We start from the raw sequence: 13823 nt of genomic DNA, 5'->3' as shown, positions 1-13823 counted from the left end.
GCCCTGATTGGCCCACAAAGCAGATAACGCTCTGTGATTTGTTCACTAAGCAGATAGAGCACTATGATTGACCCACCATTATGGACCAATCACAGCTCTTTATGTGTTTGAAACCCCTCTAGAGAGCTGTGATTGGCTAGCCAGAGTCCTGGTAGGAGCTGCTGAGGTTCCAATGGAGCATGCCTAGACCAAACTTTGCAAAGCAAGAATTTGGTCTAGTTCACTAGGCTAGCTTGGTCCAAGATTATTCATGGAAAAATGAGTGGAAGCAGAAAGTGGGATAAGGTGCACTGGCAACAGGGAGAATCACAGCCCTGAGAGGACTGTCAGGCTAAATCCATTCAGGAATTTGAGGGATCTTCACTAGGAGAGAACTGAGGCTGGAACCAAAGCACCTTCGAAAAGACCAGTCCAACACATGAGCTACAGCACAGATGTCGTATGCTTTCTGTCAAACCACTCCTGAACCAGAGACAACGTCCAAAGCACCTTACCTGGACTTAGGAGAAAAAAGTGGGGCCTCATTTATAAAGCTTGCTTACACACAAAATTGAGACTGAAAGTTGCTAAAGTAATTTTCAAGATAAACTTCATGATTTAGTGGTTTTACCGAGGAAAAAGTTTAAAATCTCAGGAAAGAGTTTTCTCTGTGGCAACAGCCTAAGCCACGGGGCCCAGACTTTCCCCTCCCCAGCCACTTGGGCCCGCTCTTCCAGGGGTTCCCTGGCCAGGCAAGAGACATATGCCCTCCAAGATGTACTGGGTCTCCCTTTAGGCCTCCTCCCAGTTGGACAAGCCCAGAAAACCTCACCAGGGAAGCATCTTAATCAGAGGCCCGAGCCACCTCAACTGGCTCCTCTCGATGTGGAGGAGCAGCGGGTCTACTCCGAGCCCCTCCCAGATGACCAAGCTTCTCACCCTTTCTCTAAGGGAGAGCCCAGACACCCTGGGGAGAAAACTCAATTTGGCCACTTGTATCCCCGATCTCGTTCTTTCGGTCACTGCCCAAAGCTCGTTACCACTGATGAGGGTAGGAACATGGATCAACCAGTAAATTGAGAGCTTCACCTTCTGGCTCAGCTCTCTCTTCACCACAACAGACCGGTACAACGACCGCAGACGCAACATCCAATCTGCTTGTTAATCTCACACTCCAGCTTTTCCTCACTTGTGAACAAGACCCTGAGATACTTATGGTGCTTACACATTAGGGTCGGCATGGTCGGGGTTTGGTTGGGCTGGATGGCGTGAGTTCGGTGTTGAACGGGCGGTGTAGTGTTTACATATAAATCTGAGGGACTTCTCATGAATGTGGAAATCCCTGAGCCTGTGGACGGCGTTTAATACATGCGGGAAAGTCTGCGCTGTCCTCTAAAGTAAACAAAGGCGGGCATGCACTGTGTTATTTTTGGAGACTCTGAATCACATTATTTTATTAATTTGCTTTGTGTGTCCTCATACTCTTGTGCCACACACACTGATTACTCGTTTGAGCAGCTGTCTGCTCCCCAGGCCAAGAGCTCCGATGCGGAGAATAGGTGCACCCACACACACACGCGCACGCACACACACACACACACACACACACACACACACACACACAGAGCTATTCACTTCTCCAGTTCCCACACTGATCGGCAGCTCCGGAACTGCAGCTCCGTGCTACAGACAGAGGTTTACTCAACAGCATAAAAATGAATCGCGCATGCAAAGTAGAATTTTAATAAGAATACTACATTGAAGTCCCTGGACCGTTGCTCAATGGTTCGCAGTTGCAGAGGGAAAAAAGTCAGCAGATTTTTTCAAAATCAAGGTCCATGAGTGTGGAGGAAAAGTGAAAAGGTTCAGAATCCACAAGTGTAAAGTTTCCACAGTCAGTGATGATGTCATCTGCTGGTTTTGGTCCACAGTCAACCACCAGAACATTTTCAAGCACTTCTTACTTCCTTTTGTTGACAAGCTTCATAGAGATGCTGATTTCATTCTTCAGCAGGACTTCAGCATCTGCCCACGCTGCCAACCAGAAGCTGATTGAAACAACTCGATGTTGCTTGGATTGATTGATGGCTCACACCTCAGCGGTGTCACTGGCTGGGTAACCCTGAACCTACTCTGCCTCTACTTGTAGATGGCTTCAATGTTGCATCTCCAGACGTGTCAGAAGTCCAGGTGGACATCAAGGAATTTATATACTCTAACCACCACCACATCTTCTTCCATGATGCAGATGAAGCTTGACCTACTTCTTCTGAAATCTACAACAGTCTTCTTTTTTTAATTCACATTTGTGATTAGCTGATTGTTTCCACAACATGGCCCAAAGCAGTCCGCCAGCTCTCTGTACTCCTTTCATGACCATCTCTGATACACCCGACAACTGACGAGTTATCTGAACATTTCTGCAGCATGCAGGTCTCTGACTTCTACTGGAAGTCTGAAGTGAGCAGGATTGGTGAATCGAAAGATGCAATGGAGCAAAGCCACTAAGACGGCGTTGGCTCATTTAACACAGCTTTAGCATCAACTCTGGACTATTTAGACTGGGGCTTATCTTTGAGTCAAAACTAGATAGAGATACTTAAGTCCTTCATTTAGAAAAAGCAAGTGTTTGCGTCTTCTTTGAAGGAGTATGGCGGGTTGGCCCAAAGACTGACATCACGGGTGAGCTCTCACTGTATTTTAAATGTGCTATATAAATAAAGTGGTATGGTACGGTATCTGAAGTGGTGAGTATGTTATGATGTTTGTTGTCCAATAGCACGTGGATACAGTTTGAAAGCCCCTAACCCCCCAAGGCACTTTACAACACAACCAATCATTCGCCCATTCACACACATTCACACACTGATGGCGATGAGCTACATTGTAGCCACCGCTGACAGAGGCAAGTCTGCCGTACACAGGTGCCACCAATCCCTCCGAACACCACCAGCAGGTAAAGTGGGTGAAGTGTCTTGCCCAAGGACACAACAACAGCGACAGACTTGATGGACTTGAACCTGCAACCTTCCGATTACGGGGCGAACACTTAAATCCTGTGCCACCGTCGCCCCATGTTAATTGCTTACTAATTAAAATCAGGTGTGTTGGAGCAGCGGAACCTGGGGAACAGGGAAACATTTAAAACATCTTGGGCATTAACACTCCAGGACCATGGTTGCTACTTTCAGCCTCTCTTTTCACAGTTTTTTATTTTTCTAAATAATAAAATGTGAAGTGTCAACATGTGTAAAAGTATTAATACTTTTGCAAGGCACTGTATGTACCACAGAATACTTTAAAAACAGCTGAAGCTTGTGAAAAAATCCTCTCCTGTTGTTATCTAAAGACTGAGTATTGCTCTATAAGCAAGTCTCTATGCATTTTCTGAAAGAATTCGTTGTTAAAACCTGTTCTGAAATACAGTCATCGTAGTTTCTTTTGCACAACGTCAAAAGCATTCACTTAGCTGCTGTAGCATGTGAGTTGATGCAGAAAACCAGCTTAACTATTGTGTTTGGAATGTGATTGGATAGCTTCAGTGTGGGTCCTGGAACAAAGAATATTGTGCTGGTCCAGCAGCGAAACCAATAAGGCAATTCCAGCTTGTGTAGTTTAAATACAGACACACTGGAACACTCAAGCGTGCAGAGGGAGGACATTTGGCTTCTACAGAGAAAAACCCAAGACTTAAACCGTCTCGAACTGCTGTAAAGTTCAATTGTGTCTATAGGATGAGTGGCACCAAGTCAAATCATTTGGGCAGTTTGAGAGGTAATGTGTTTACAGAAGGTAAGGACCGCCTGTTTAAAATGTCTTGACCGGGGCTGCAGTTGGATTAACTAAACAAGAGGCACTTTGGAACAATACAAAGACCCATTCTCACTCGGTGTAATCCTTGGAGGTATTGCAAGCCCTTTCATATGACTGTGCAAAGAAGCGGCTGCAGCAAGCACCTCTCTGAAGAAGGGCTCGAGCCACTGCTAAAACATACAAATGTCAACAGTAAGTACAGCTATCTGTGTTGTGTTTGTAATGCTTGGCTAAAATCTAAGTTTAAATGAACGACGTGTAGCTGAAGCTACACCTGCAAGCTTTCCTCTAGGTGTAACTTTTCCTGATGGTTTTTTTCATGGAATTGTTCCCAAATTGCAGAAACATCAAGCTTTGTTTCTATTTTTTCTTTCTATTTCTTTTTTGAATTTAAACAGCGTGTTTAGGATGTGAGACTTGCGCCGCGTATCTCAGACAGTTTTATTATGAATTCAGCAAATTATAAATCCTACTTTTTCTGCTTATTTGCCCTCGCTTGACAAGTCGGTCTAGAATAGCTTCTGTAAAGAAATGCAGCACGTGGTGTCACTGCTTTGACCCATCAACCACACCTTTTTTAAAAATCACATAATGGATTCTGTGATGAATTGTGTGACCAACCTCTTAATTGCGCAAAAGAATGTCAGAAAAAAAACTCCTTTAGGTCTAAAAAAGACAGGAAATTTAGAGTTGAACTAAAGAATAATCAAAGTCATATGGAGGTGGTGGTGGTGCTCTTTCTGCACCCAGCTGCATGCTCCTTAATGCTTCCATGGTGACTCAGTTGCACGAAGAGCAGGGAGCTCATCTGCACTCTTTTCTCCTGTAGATAAATGTCCGAGTTACAACAATGGATGCAGAGCTGGAGTTTGCCATCCTGCCCAGCACAACTGGCAAACAGCTGTTTGACCAGGTAGCGCGTGAATCACAATCAGATATATCCTCTGAGAGAATAAAACATGTGATGATGACTCCATTCACTGATGTGTTCAGATAGTGAAGACCATCGGGCTGAGGGAAACGTGGTTCTTTGGTCTCCAGTATCAAGACAGCAAAGGCTACTCAACCTGGCTGAAGATGAACAAGAGGGTGAGGTGAACGTTTGAATCCTAAAACCCCAAACATCATAACCTGGCTGCGACTAATCGACGTCTCAATTTTCCAACTCCCTCCCTGTGGGGCGTCCATCCCAGGTGATGGCTCAGGACGTGAAGAAGGACAATCCTTTGTTGATCAAGTTCAGAGCCAAGTTTTACCCGGAGGATGTGGCCGAGGAGCTGATCCAGGAGGCCACGCAGCGCCTCTTCTTTCTGCAGGTCGGATTTCAGTTCATCTCTGTTTCTTCATGCAAATGGAAAGGATTAACACCCTACAATTACTTCATCCTGGAGTTATTGAAGCTCAAAAAAGAAATTAAAGGCCTGGGATTCCTTGAAAGAATGCACGTTGCCCACTGCCTGTCTTACCAGTTTTAAACCCTGATTAGTTTATGTTGAGACATGATGGTGAAACTGTTGTTTCAGTCAAGCAGCTCTGCTAAAGGGAAATGACACATTTATCTCTTTCTGTTCATTTCAAAATGGTAATATTTGCATGTCTCTCCTAAAACAGCGAAGCGTTTTATGTGATCGTTTTAATGCTAAACGGTTAGCCTCTACAAGCGGAGACTCACTCTGTTCTCTTCTTCTGTGGTCACAAGCAAAAATGACCATGAATACTAAGTTTCCTTGTCATGTAGAAGAGTCTGGCTTTTTCTGATCTGATCATTTCCTCCTCCAGACTGGGTTGACTACTAGATAGCCGTGTTGTGGTAAAGCGTTTGAACCATGACTGCTAAGCGTGGGACACTTTTAATCCACATAGGACAATGTCCTCGTGGGCCTCAGATTTGTATCCATTCAAAAGTGGGCTTTGAGGTGACCTCTGACCTTTACATATTACAGATATTTTTACTGTGACAATAATCTGTTGAAATCATTTTAAAAAGGAACCATTAATGTGATTTTCTGCTACATGAACCACATCAGGTTCAGAAAACTAAACCAACAGGATTGATCAGAAAATGATCAGAGATAATCATATAACGTTAGGGTGCTAAATGTTATTGTGTCTGCTATTTTAGTTTAATACAAATGTTATGATATTAAGAGATTAAGTTATCTTACTTTTGTACCACAGCTGCTGAAAGCTCCCAGTGCGCAGATCAATTAAAATGCTCTTGCAAGCAGCTGCAGAGACCAGAGATGATCTCTGACGGATTATTGTCACGGACTCACAGCAAACAGTCAGCAGTTTGGGATTTTCAAGAATTTCGTTTTATTTTGGCAAGTTAAAATAAGACCCATGCCGGTCAGACGTGTTTCTCGTCAGACAATATTAAAACACGTCGGACATTACCAACGTGTTTTTGCAAACACTGAGCTAATGGCAACGTTAAAGGTACATTATGTAAGAATTTTAAAGTGAAATAATCATAAAACAGCCAAATTTCTTAATTGTGTTGAAAGGAATATTACATTGAAACAGATTTCCTTCTCAGCCGGATAAAGAAGTGTATAGGCTAATGTTGAGCTAACACTAAATAAGATGCAAAAAGTCGGCTCTAAAAGAATCTCAAGTATCGTTTTCCATTACCAACAAACAGATATTACAGTGAAATGTATCTATCTACTGAACTTACTGCATTTGGAAACTGGGCTGCAGTAACCACATTTGACCACAGGTTGTCATTCTAACTTCATTCTTACATAATGCACCTTTAAAGTTCAAAGAGCTCGTACGATTGGCAGTCGTTCTGAGCGTGTGTCAGAGATTACTCTTCGCTATGTTCATACCTGATTTTAGCATGTAAACAAATGAGTTCCATTCCGTTTTTGCTGTTGTTGGTGTACGATTGCTAAGCAGCCATCTTGAACTGGGTAGACAGCAAAAGTTAATCGGTTGATGGACATCCAGTTATTACTTTCTAGAAGTGTAATTAAAACCATCCAGTGGTTTGTGGGATATTCTTGGTAACAAACAGAGCTGACTCAGTAGTTTCTGAAAAGGTCTGTAGTTTCTAGTGTTTTCGCTACCAGCTGTCAGCTGTGGTTGCCATCTTGATCCAGTTAGTGATGCTGTGGTGTACATGCACGGTAGCCTGCAAAGGAATTATTAAATAAGGAATCTTAATGAAAACAATATGTAGAACACTTCTTAATGACTATTGAGGCTTTCACTGTGACTCGTGAACATCAACTCGTGGGCTGTTTCTGCACACGAAAACCAGATCCATGTGCGAGAACACCTGAACACGTGTTGTTTGTCTTTTTTGTGAGAAACAATAAAACTACCAACTGTGAGTGGCACGTTTACACAGACAGTCCTGTCCTGGTTCACTGCTCTAGGTGAAGGAGAGCATCCTAAACGACGACATTTACTGTCCACCGGAGACGGCGGTGCTTCTGGCCTCGTACGCTGTTCAGGTCAAACATGGGGACTACAGGAAAGATTACCACGTCCCTGGATATCTCACAAAGGAGAGGTTGCTGCCACAAAGGTAGAGCATCCCATGCATATAAGTAAAAAAAAAAAAACTCAAAGTTCGCCGTAATTCCAGTTTTAGTCACCTGAATTCTAATGGGCCGGCCCTCTTTACTGCTAACACCAGGGTTTTGGAGCAGCACAAGCTGAATAAGAATCAGTGGGAGGAAAGGATCCAGGTGTGGCACGAAGAGCACAAGGGAATGCTGAGGTGCTGAAATCTCACTACAAAAATGGTTTCTTTCTCTGTCAAGTTTTACCAAAGTCTTGTTGCACCACAGAGAGGATGCAATGCTGGAGTATCTGAAGATAGCCCAGGACCTGGAGATGTACGGGGTCAACTACTTCAACATTAAGAACAAGAAAGGGTCAGAGCTGTGGCTGGGCGTGGATGCGCTGGGGCTGAATATTTACGACAAAAAGGACAAGTAGGACATCATTTCTGGACTTAAATTGCACCAAAACAAAACTCGTGGATCCAAAAAGATTTTTTATAAAGAAATTCTAGAAATGTTGTCATTTGATTTCTGTTATTTTGCTTGTTTTGTGTGTTTTCTTGCCACCCACCGTAGGACTGGCAGTTATGGTTCTGAGTGAAGTATTGTGAAATATTTGTATACTCACATCACTAAACATCTGCATAAGCTCTACTTTGTGTATTGGCAGCTGCTTCCACTGGCAAATCCATTTGTGCCAAACTGAAACGGCGGACATGTTAACGCCACCATCAGCACGTTTGCATGAAGATGCTTTAATTCAAACCACACGTCGTCTCACAAACAGCTAGTGTCTTCTGGTTCTGGTAAATTCTTACATACAAAACTGTTTCTTTACAGGATGACTCCAAAGATTGGCTTCCCGTGGAGTGAAATAAGAAACATTTCATTTAATGACAAGAAATTTGTCATCAAGCCGATCGACAAGAAAGCCCCGGTGAGAAAAAAAACAACAACTAATGAACAAACTTTATTAAGGCCTTGGCACATGGAACAGAGAGCACTTGCAGGACTTATTTAGGGAAGTTAGATTTGTTGGAATGGTCTTTTTGATCTTATTTTAATTTAAAGCTTGTGGAGTCATTAAATGTTCCTTCTCCCTCAGTTAGACAACTTTGTGCTAACAGTTTCGGCTGTGAAAACACAAGCCTTAAGGTCTTTAAACGTGTCTTCAAAAGGGTGCAGATCTGTTTTTTTTTTCTTTCACTGTAAACAGGAGGTGTGACAGAAACCCATTTGTTACTGTTGAAATGATCAATTTGCACCGGCATAAATTACAGCGAGTAGAGTTTCAACAGCAGCTGCTACTTGATCTCATTTGCAGACACGAGTTCAGCCCCTCCGCCCGTCTTTTGACTCCATGCCCAGAATCAAGGAATCATCCAAGAGTCTGGGGAAGAAAAAATACAGAAAGAAAACAAGTCTTCAAAAACAAAACTGTCCCTTTAGAACTCACAAACCCATGCCGAGAAATAAGAGATCTGTTGCTGTGTCATATTGATTAATCACAATTGTTGATTTTGTTTTTTGTTGAAGGATTTTGTTTTCTATGTGCCCCGTCTTCGCATCAACAAACGCATCCTGGCATTATGCATGGGAAATCACGACCTGTACATGCGCAGACGCAAACCCGACACCATCGAGGTGCAGCAGATGAAGGCGCAGGCCAGAGAGGAGAAGAACAAGAGGCAAATGGAGAGGTGCAAGAAAGGGGAGAAATAATAAATTCTTTTATTTAACAGTTTACGCTGTGTTCTCTCTACTTTAAGAAAAAAAACTGTCAGAATTATTATTATTTTTTGTTATCAGACGTGTATTTATGCACAATTCTCCTTGTCAGGGCTCTACTGGAGAGTGAGAAAAAAAAGCGAGAAAATGCCGAGAAGGAAACAGAGAAGATTGCTCGGGAGACCATGGAGCTGATGGAAAGATTGAGACAGATTGAAGAGCAGACAAAGAGAGCTCAAGATGGTCCGACAACTCTCTGAATACAAATGTTTATTAACTCCACTTTTACTTTTTGTCTTTAACAACTCTCAGGAAGAACGTTTTTATGGTAAAACAGTTTTTATTGGAGCCGTACCGTGTATTCAGGTGTGTAGAGGGATGATTAGTGCACGTGTGGATGTCGTTTTTATGTTTCATTTTCCTTTCTCAGAACTGGAGGAGCAAACTCGTAGAGTGCTGGAGTTAGAAAAGGAAAGAACGACTGCTCAGGAAGAGGCAGAGCGTTTGGACATGGACCACAAAGCTGCAGTGGAGGCTAAAGCAGCTCTGCTACATGATTCTGAAACCCAAAGCCAGGAGAGCCTGGTAATCATAATCCAATTTTTATTATTCAGATTAATAACTAATTATCTCACAAACTTACTGCCATAAATGTCGATGAATTTCACACTATTTTTAAATCTGCAGGATCATTAATTTCTCAAAGCCAGAAACACATTTTGCCAGTGAAGAAAATTCCAAACTATCCTGTTTCGCGTTTTCCCGTCCCATTTCAGCATTTAAGCATCACTTTTAGCCAAACTAGAGCCACCGTTCTGCATGTAAACATAAATTGCACTCGCGCGCGCACACACACACACACACACTCACACAAGCCCCTTCCTTCTTGCACACATCACACGCACAGACAGAGCACAATGACCTGAGATCAGAAGTACTCTTAACTCTTCTATTCCATTTGTGTGCATGGTTGTGCAGGCCACTGAGCTGGAGGAGCTTACCTCTAAGATCTCCCAGCTGGAAGACGCCAAGAAGAAAAAAGACGACGAGGCGAAGCGATGGCAGAAAAGGGTGAGAGAAAATGAAAGAGCCATGAAAGGGATGGAGAGTGAATCCAACACGAGCAAAGAGAGACGTGTGACGCCAGATCTGTGCAAAATAGGAGATTATGAGCCAAAGATGGGTGTATTTTGAATAAATTGGATCAGTGTCGCCCCAAGGTACCATCGCTGGCTAAGGCGAAACTATTAAACGAAGATGCAAATTTTCCTTAGTGACTATGAAAAGTGCGTGCAAAATAGTGTGCAGATAAGAAATAATGTGCTGCAGAGTTGTAATGACATTTCAGACTGCTGCGCTTAATGAAGTCCTGTTGTTCATCATCTCTCATGTCAGAGTGTTGAACTAAGATAATCTTGTGTTGGGATGAATGCAATTATAGCCTTACTGGTCAAATGCTGCCATGATGTTGGGAGGTCACGTGTTAGCACTCAGAGTTTGTGTTGAGGCTCATTCCCTCAGCTAAATGTCAAAGTTTTAGATAAAAGTCAGGTGAAATGTTAAAGACCAAGTTCACTGAGAAACTGTTGGTTTACTTGTTATTTTTGTAACACGATCGGTCATTCCGAGTTTCACATGCAAGCTGAACGTGAACATAGTCTTCTGCCCCTTTTTTCTGCATCGGCTTCTGATAGAGAATAGACGTGGAAAGGCTTGGCTCGGAAAAAGCCGCACAGATCTACGCCACTTTGTAAAAATTAGCATTCCTCGACTCAAGCGTCTTGGCTCGTGACGAGAAAGTTGCTGATTTAGCGTCTAGGAGAGAGCAGAGAACGCCTCGGCTAGTAGAAGCTAACCGTTAGCATTAGCAACTCCACCACACGACAGTACTCCTTCAGGCTTGTGTTATTTGTGGGGATAAAACATAAACGTTTCAAAACCAACAGAGGCAGCGGTAGAGTCGTGTTGCTGTTAGCCAATCAGAGGCGAGATGTCCCAATATCAGGAAGTAAGACTCCAAATCCTGCCGTTTTCTGCTCACCTGTGCTATGGCTGAATTCTACTTCCTGAAAAAGGAACGTCAGAGCGTTTTTCCCCTCACAGATCTTCTTACAAGGCATTCATTTATTAGAGACCACCGCACATGCATGAAATGTGTGAACTTGGTGTTTAAAAGCAAGGATCAGTCAAATTAAATGTTGAAACTGTCTGACATCCGAGAATTCACTTCAGCTTGTTTGTGTGTTGCAGGCCATCGTGGTGGAAGCAGATTTGGAGCGAACCAAAGAGGAGCTGAAGACTAAACTGATAGGGGTCCAAATCCAGAATTCAGTCCACCCTCAAATGCTGGAGCACGACGAGACAGATGAGAGCAGCGCAGAGGCGAGCGCTGAGCTGACTGCTCCGTGCATGGTCCAAGACCGCAGCGAGGAGGAGAGGGTAACCGAGACGCAGAAGAACCAGCGACTGCAGAAAAACCTCAAGGTTAGAGACCACTGGAATGTAATCAGGCCTCCTGCTTTTACAGATTTCTGCTCAGCTGAAGGGTCAGCAGTTATAGAGCGGCGTGGGGCTTTCAGAAGAGCAGCAAATTAGTTTAAAAAGCCAGAAAATTGGTTTCTGAGAAAGATGTTTTGTGAAATAGACAGCGCTCTTTGGTGAACGGTGAGACTGATGAGGCAGTGGGTGAACGGATGTGGATTTTAGAACAGTTGCTAAACTTAATAATCAACTGGAACGAGGCTACCATAACAGCAAAAACATGGCGTCAGTGTGAATACAAAGATTTTGCTCCAACAGCAGATGGCCACAGAGTTAGCTCAAGTCCAAACTAAAACAACATTCGTAAGGATTTCTAATTACGACCGTGTAAAGATTACATTCCAACAAATTACACGCAGCAAACACACGAGTTAATACTTTTATGCAAACACAACCAGCCGCAGTGACACCGTACTTCCTGTTGCATCTGGGCTTCAAATTCAGCAGAAGTTTCTTTAAAATTTCTACCAAAACGAAATATTACAAACGTTCATGTTGGTTTTGCATCATGCTGTCATTTCTACAGGCTCATTAGATTTGACCTCTGACTGCGCCAGAAGTGCTGGATTTCACTGCTGCTGGTGATATTCACGCTCATTCAAAATAAATGGGCATTTATTTCACAACCACGGGTCTGCATGGTGTTTTATTTTGAAAAAAGTACACTTATTCCTATTAATGTTTCAAAATGTGTAGAGTAGTTACATATGCATTATATGTGTATTAACTAACGTGTGTTAGTACCTCTCCCCGTGACTCCTCCATGGGAAACGTGTCCTGTATTGAGATCTGGATGCCATAATTAAATAAATAAAGGCAGCGTAAACATGTGACTCACTGTAAAACTTTTGGTTTTCTGAACGAATAATGAGGGCTGTAATGTTCCGCGTTGACGTTCAGGAAGATGACCTGTCTTGTAGCTTTCCCGTGTCAGCAGGTTCCTGCTTGCGTGTCCCGTGTCACCCAGTTTATGATTTAAGCCGTTTGGTATGTTCTCTGCTGTTTGCTTGCAGCGATGCTGTTTTACTCTCATGTAAAGATGTCAGAGTAATTACTTTCACAAATTGTGCTCCACCAGAACTAAGTGCACTTTACCTAATTAAACATCATTGCACCGGTACGTTGCACTGGTGCATTATCGTTGTTTTGGTTTTATCCAGAGTGCAGGACTCGTCTCGGTCTCACCGCCGGAACAAGATATCATGTTGTTTATGTGACCCAACACAAAATGGTCTTAATAACTGTTGACAATAGTGTTTTTAACAGAACTCAGAAAGTATAGTGGAGGTTTTCTGAATAGTCTCAGCCAAGAGAACTCTATTCTTGTCTGCTTCTTCTTTCAGTTCCTGAGCACCGAGCTGGCCAGAGCTGTGGACGAGAGCAAAAAGACCCCCAATGACCTGATCCACGCTGAGAACGTGAGGGCAGGCCGAGACAAATACAAGACCCTGCGCATGATTCGTCAGGGCAACACCAAACAGCGCATTGATGAATTTGAATCCATGTGAGAGGCTTCCTCTGAGCCATCCTGAGAGCAGGATCAGGCTAGACTTTAGAAGAGTAGGAGTCTTGAAATAACTAAATGTGACAGATTTCTATTGTTATTATTATTATTATTATTGTAATGTTCTTTGTTGCTTTTAATCTTCCATAATATTTCCCTTGAGGGGATTTCACTTGGAGAATTACAACTGTTCTTAAAAATAGGTCACATTTTTAATAATACAGGAACACACACACACACACACACACACGTGAAAAAAGCATCCATCTGGTCAGAGATATAAACTCATATCATCGCTGCTCTCATTACAGTTGTCCTGGACTGACTTGGCTGCCTTTAGAAAACTTTTCCAATGTGGATTTGAAGCTTTTTCTGTTTTGTCCAAACACAAAATTCTTTTATTAACTTAGAAATAAAAATGTATAAAGGAATGCAATCTGTGTGTGTGTGTGTGTGTGTGTGTGTGTGTGTGTGTGTGTGTGTGTGTGTGTGTGTGTGTGTATTCCACCACACAGATGACTGAGCATCACTTTCTGTGAGGCATTATTATCACAGATTATCACTTTAACAAAAATATATTTTGTCTGATGAAAACAAAAATCCTTGCTGCATTTCACAACATCCAACTGGATCCATTCTTGTAAAATTTGTGAGTTTTTACCAACCTATCAGAATATCATTTTATTTCAGTATTTTTTTTTCTTATTTATAAAGGAAAAAAAACAGTAAAAATGTTCAAT

The 13823-nt window shown here is 42.6% G+C and overlaps 1 protein-coding gene across 3 annotated transcripts; it reads left to right on the top strand.

Moving 5' to 3' along the window:
- The first annotated feature begins 3442 nt into the window (after window positions 1-3442).
- LOC107379485 (moesin) lies at window positions 3443-13514 on the top strand. 3 transcript variants are annotated; one of them, XM_015950656.3, is made up of 14 exons: window positions 3443-3984; window positions 4622-4705; window positions 4786-4881; window positions 4986-5108; window positions 7179-7330; window positions 7442-7525; window positions 7596-7742; window positions 8151-8247; window positions 8847-9010; window positions 9151-9281; window positions 9469-9623; window positions 10017-10109; window positions 11289-11522; window positions 12923-13514. In XM_015950656.3, the coding sequence occupies exons 1-14, from the start codon at window positions 3976-3978 to the stop codon at window positions 13085-13087; spliced, it is 1734 nt and encodes a 577-aa protein (XP_015806142.3). In that variant the 5' UTR covers window positions 3443-3975; the 3' UTR covers window positions 13088-13514. The 3 variants fall into 3 exon arrangements, with proteins under 3 accessions (XP_015806142.3, XP_054594492.2, XP_015806913.1); XM_054738517.2 differs by having other exon boundaries at window positions 3903-3977; XM_015951427.3 differs by lacking the exons at window positions 3443-3984; window positions 4786-4881; window positions 4986-5108; window positions 7179-7330 and having other exon boundaries at window positions 4647-4705.
- The last annotated feature ends 309 nt before the right edge of the window (window positions 13515-13823 follow it).

Source organism: Nothobranchius furzeri, chromosome 1, assembly GCF_043380555.1.
Source record: "Nothobranchius furzeri strain GRZ-AD chromosome 1, NfurGRZ-RIMD1, whole genome shotgun sequence".
Classification (NCBI taxonomy): domain Eukaryota; kingdom Metazoa; phylum Chordata; class Actinopteri; order Cyprinodontiformes; family Nothobranchiidae; genus Nothobranchius; species Nothobranchius furzeri.
The sequence above is the reverse complement of the archived record's forward strand: the minus strand, read 5'-3'. Positions and strand labels throughout refer to the sequence as shown.

Excerpts from the sequence above, each read along its gene's own strand:
- LOC107379485 (XM_054738517.2), top strand. The coding sequence starts at position 3,903 with ATGACTGTGCAAAGAAGCGGCTGCAGCAAGCACCTCTCTGAAGAAGGG. Across the intron at positions 3,978-4,621 it reads CACTGCTAAAACATACAAAT|ATAAATGTCCGAGTTACAAC; the intron begins GTCAACAGTAAG and ends TTTCTCCTGTAG. Across the intron at positions 4,882-4,985 it reads GGCTGAAGATGAACAAGAGG|GTGATGGCTCAGGACGTGAA; the intron begins GTGAGGTGAACG and ends CGTCCATCCCAG.